Below are 5,692 nucleotides of genomic sequence, written 5' to 3' on the forward strand. Positions count from 1 at the left end.
ATTATGATCATACTTATTTTACATTAATACATGATAAAGTCACGTTTTTTGTATTATTATTGTATAAACAATCTGGTCAACGTAATTATAGGGGTGGAGAAAAAATGATTAAACACACAAAAACTAAGCCGCGTCTCGTTGTCAGTATATATATATAGAGAACACCTGAAAACACTTTTCTATATATTCATAAAAACCCTTTACTCAAAACTACAAGTAAATAATATTTTCACGATTTGTCTTTAATCTTGTCTTAATCAAGAAAATATTTGTATATTTCTTTATCGTTTGTTACTTAACATTCGGATATATGGAGGGAGACTTCATCACTTTACCCGATTTCTCACTAGAAGACATTGATTTCGACTTTAATATTTACGAAGCTGATGATATGATCATGGATTCACAGAGAGCTCAAGAACGTTCATCATCACATTTTGATCATCATCAAATGCATCTTGAGTTCCTTAGAGAGAAGCTACCAAAGTCTGCGGACGTGAAGCCTATGATGAAGATCATCAACAACAACAATGTCCCAAGATTGATTTCTTTTGATTTCTCTAGTAATGTTTCTTCTTCCCCAGCTCATGTGGATGAGATCTTTAGGGACAAATTAGTTGAACGTGGAACCAAAAGAAAGACATGTTCTCACGGGACAAGATCTCCAGTTCTTGCCAAAGAACATGTTCTAGCCGAGAGAAAGCGCCGCGAGAAGCTTTCTGAAAAGTTCATCGCCCTTTCAGCTCTACTTCCCGGTCTTAAGAAGGTATGTCAATATTTTCAAATCGTTAATCTCTATAAATAATATAGTTTCAATCGGTTTTGAGAATATGGAACTATCTTTGTGTTTTTTTGGTTAGGCGGATAAGGTAACGGTTCTTGATGACGCGATTTCACGTATGAAACAACTCCAAGAACAAATAAGAAAGCTCAAAGAAGAGAAAGAAGCAAAAAGAGAAATGGAGTCCATGATTCTTGTGAAGAGATCTAAAGTCCTATTCGACGAGGAGACTGATCTTTCATCATCTTGTCCTTCAGACAATTATCATAACCAATTATTCAATCAAGCTTTGCCAGAAATCGAAGCGAAAATATCTCAAAACGACGTTCTCATCCGAATCCACTGCGAGAAAAGCAAAGGGTGCATGATTAACATACTTAACACTATCGAAAATCTTCAACTGCGAATCGAAAATAGTATCGTATTGCCGTTCGGAGACTCCACTCTCGACATCACAGTCCTTGCACAGGTGATCATCTTATAATAACTATCTTATCTTATATATTTATATGTAATACTAAAAATGTAATTTCATTCAGTATATAACATTTGATGTTTTATTATATGGTGCAGATGGATAAAGATGGCTCGGTGAGTGTAGTTAAGGATCTTGTAAGGAACCTGAGAGTAGCACTGGTTAATTAGTATCTTCTTTGAAAGTTTTAGTAAACTTCTGGACTGTACAAATGTTTTCTTGAATGTGATGTCGTTGTCTTCTAGGATCTTTCTTTTTGTTTCTCACGTGTAGTTTCACGTGTTTGATGAATTTTCTAGGCGATGGTCATGTCTTTAGTGGTTGAAACTAAATTTAATCTAGATGTTTTGTTTTAATAAAATACTAATGTATATGTGTAATGTGTTCTCATATGTGGTCGAAACGTTTTTTGAGTTTGTTGATTAATCTAGCTAATTAAATGAGGTAAAATTAGGTGGCTATGTATTATGTTTAAAGTTAGTCTAGAATTAAAGGAAGTAAAATAAATTTGCATAGTAAATATAATATGTGTGCGAGGTGAATCGCCACGTACCTTGAACCGGTAGATTACACAACAACTAATTGGAGTAAAGAAAATCTTTTTATTGATTTCAAGAAATAGACCAACAATCTAATAAAAAAAATTGCTAATTTTTAAAATGAAATAAGATCGTTGTGAATTTTAGGATTCTTGAGTGTCAAAAACATTAAGGTTAATGATGTTTTTTGCTCCCCTTTTATACTCCAAGGTTTAGTTTCCTTAATTCGTAATATTTTCTTATTTTTTTGGAACATTCTTTTCCAGAAACATTACATTTCTTTTTTTTTTTTTGTTTTTTTTGCATTTTTTAACTAGTTATTTAGTTATAATTCGGAATTTATATTGGTTTGTTTTGGGTTAACCGGATGTTGCTAAATCACCTTCCTACAATATGCTATTTATATGATCAAAGTGCAATTAGCTTTTTTAAGATACAATCTAAATGTTGTATTTTTTTGGGATTTGTTATCTCTACATGACAGCAATATCAGTAATTATTTAGTAATCATATAGTACAATGATTTACCTTAAAAAAAGTCACATGCAAACATAATTACTAATAAGCATGAATTCATGAATGGGACGAACGTGACAAAATAGTACTGTAATTGCCGCACGACTGATTTATAAAATCCATTTTTTTTGTTCTTTTTTTTTACATCTTATAAAATCTATTTCTTGGAATAGGATACGCTTACCCCAAATCTAGGATACTAAAATAATTACAAGTTTTTTATAATAAAATAGCATAGATTTAGAATATAAAAGCTAAGCAAGCATATCACGATGACACGATTTTATTTGTTTCTTGATTTACGATCGCATATACACATAGTCATGGTCTCAAAGGTCAACTATAGCTTTGATTTTAAAATCAGAATGAATGACATGCACATCTTTTAAATGATCACATGAATCACGTTTTGATATATAGTTGAAACGATCATGGTTACTTATGTGACAACACGTCAAGTAGTAGCTACATCCCTTAACCCATCTTCTATATATGTGAAACTTTGATGGAGTAATTTATAAGTTGTGTTAAATTAGGGTTTGTTACGGGTTTTCAACTCAAAATTAATTGGCAATAAATGGATTGATCATAATTTTCTATATAGTATTTAAATTTCATATCTTTTAATGTGAGATCATTCTCTACATGTTTTCTCGAGATAATGGTTTTTTTATTCATTAATTTCGACAGAACCCATCACAACCCCTCGAGATAATGATTTTCTAGCTATTTTGATGGAGTTAGATATTCTTTTGGGCCAATAATTTATGGGGTGATCGAGTCTCTTATCAAATCTGATTAATTAATAGGTTAGTATGTATTCAAGCTTGATACCATGTTAAATTAGAATTTGTTACGGATTTCCAATTTTAAACCAATTAGTTATAAATAGATTTACTCTAACTCTTTATATATTATTTAAGTTATTGAAGATCTTTCTCCACATGTTAAATATAAAAGATTGGCTATCAAGATGATATTTTAATTTCTTGTTGTTTCCGATTACATCATAACATGTGTCAATATAACAGCTTATAAGCTAGTGAGCGATCCAAGAGGATCAGATTTGTTATTTACTACAACTTTTATAAGCTGGCATCTTCCAATTCCATGCATTTAAATTTGGTGTGAACGTGAGTGTAAAATGCACAGCTAGCTCCTAACCAAATCTATTGACCTTATTATTGTTTGGAAACGAATCTCGATTTACTCAAATTTCAAAGATGAATTATGTTCACTTTTTTTTGGTGTTTATATTAATTAGGGATAATTTTTAATGTAATGGTTGAATTAATTTTACAGTCGTTCAAAAAATATAAACAAATATGAACATAATTTTAATGTTAGTCAATTGTTACACATGATGACTTAGCTCATACGGTGGTGACGAGCTGATTGCTCGAAATTTACTTTAAAACTTATGATTAACACATTTAAAGACACACAATACCACTATTTTCTTTTAATATCATAAAACAAACACAATCATTTATGTATATAATCCAATACAGTAAAACCTCTATAAATTAATAATGTTGGAACCACAAAAATACTATTATTAATTTATAGTAGTATTTTTAACTCTGAAAGTTTTTTGAAAATATGAACTGGAAGAATTTTACAAAAATAAGTTTAGTTTTTAAAATTATATAATTTCTTGTAGTTTGGAACTGAATTCTATATTAAGAAAAATAATTTAACAATAAATTAAAAAATTAATAAATAAATACAATTATATTCAAATATATGATTAAAACCTCAATTTTTATCTTTTAACATCCTATAAAACAAAACAAAAAATAAATATGATGCATATTTATAAACAGAAAACATAAAGAAAATTTTGGTTTATTTGTGAGGCTATGGAGTATATTATACGATTATAGTTTAAAAATATAACATAAATATTTTTTATAAAGATGAGATCTCTATTTATATATAAAAATTATTACTAATGTATATAACCCAATATTTTCTAGAGCTGAAATATATTGTCGTGGAATTAGAAATTAATTGTATATGCTTTCGTAATATGTTTTGATATAAAAACTCATATGGGAACAGGGATGCGAGAAATCACGTGTTTGCTATATTCACGTAGTCAACATCACCTGTAATTGTAATCGTCACTAAATAAATATATAAAAATTGTCATCATCGTGAACATTTAATCAATCGTCGTTGCATATGTAAATTGCATTAGTTAAATCAAAGTCATTAGTAACCATTCATATATTAATTAAAAGCCTTGGGACTTGTCGACAGGGTATATAGTCTATTAATTATTTGTACATACTATATATATTAGCTATTTAAAAGAGAAAAAATTAACCTGCAAAAGACTTGAAAATTGTACAATTTTAGATGAATATATAGAACTATTTCCTCAATATAAATGCTATGCTAAAATTTCAGAAAATATATAAAAAATCCAGATATATCATCACCATCAATATAAAATCTATTTTGAAATTGGGTTCTAAAATTTTTTTTTACTAATTTAATTTAACTAATTACATTAAAAGTTAACATTAAAGGTATTTCGAATTAAATTATTTATGTTTCGTCGTAAAGCATAATTGTAGAGCTTTTTGAAGGTACAATAAAAATATATAATTCTAGACCAACTCATGACGAGTTCATTAGGCAGTAGATTCATTTTCTAGGTTGATAGATCTCTTAATTAGTTAATTACTAAATAAGAACAATTAATTAGTAGACGTAAACAAAATTTACTATTTCGATACTTTATGAGGCAGAAAATAGAAGTCTCACATGATTCACGAGGTTAGGAGTTAGGACGATGGTTCCAGAGAAATAGCTTTTCAATTTAATCATTGAAGGCCTTTTAATCGAATTCATATATTTATTTTTATATAAGTCAAAACTATATTTTTATGCAAACAATGTAATATAAATAGAACAATTATCTAAACCATAGTATGTCATTTCCTTTAGTCCAAACCGTATCACTTTTTATTTTTTTGACATCAGAAAGGTCCTAAATTAGCTCAATGGAGCCAACTCAAAGAACAATTGTTAACGTACTTGACAACCTGCGGAGAGGATCGCACATGACGAGCCAAAGAGTCCGTTTTTACATTCAATTTTCTTGGAATAGGAGATAAATAAAAAGTTGAGAATTCTTCCGTGTCACATATTCACATATATTTATAACTCTAAATTAGATAATTTATTATGGACATATTAATTCGATTCAAATACTAACATGTAACAACAGTAACAACAACAAATGTGTATAACAAGTTTTATAAATGTATATAACACTGCTAATATGTAATCCAAATACAAGGTTCCATGATTATAGTAAACATATATTTATTGAAATATTTAGGAAAATAGCTTATACCATGATAGAAA

General features: G+C 28.7%; 1 protein-coding gene across 1 annotated transcript; it reads left to right on the forward strand.

Annotated features, from left to right (window-relative positions):
• Window positions 1-310: 310 nt before the first annotated feature.
• LOC17888946 (transcription factor bHLH19) lies at window positions 311-1,627 on the forward strand. The gene is made up of 3 exons (XM_006295593.2): window positions 311-766; window positions 861-1,250; window positions 1,355-1,627. Exons 1-3 carry the CDS (start codon window positions 311-313, stop codon window positions 1,424-1,426), a joined length of 918 nt encoding a protein of 305 aa, XP_006295655.1. The 3' UTR covers window positions 1,427-1,627.
• The last annotated feature ends 4,065 nt before the right edge of the window (window positions 1,628-5,692 follow it).

The sequence above is a fragment of the Capsella rubella genome, unplaced genomic scaffold, assembly GCF_000375325.1.
Source record: "Capsella rubella cultivar Monte Gargano unplaced genomic scaffold, Caprub1_0 scaffold_4, whole genome shotgun sequence".
In the NCBI taxonomy this organism is placed as follows: domain Eukaryota; kingdom Viridiplantae; phylum Streptophyta; class Magnoliopsida; order Brassicales; family Brassicaceae; genus Capsella; species Capsella rubella.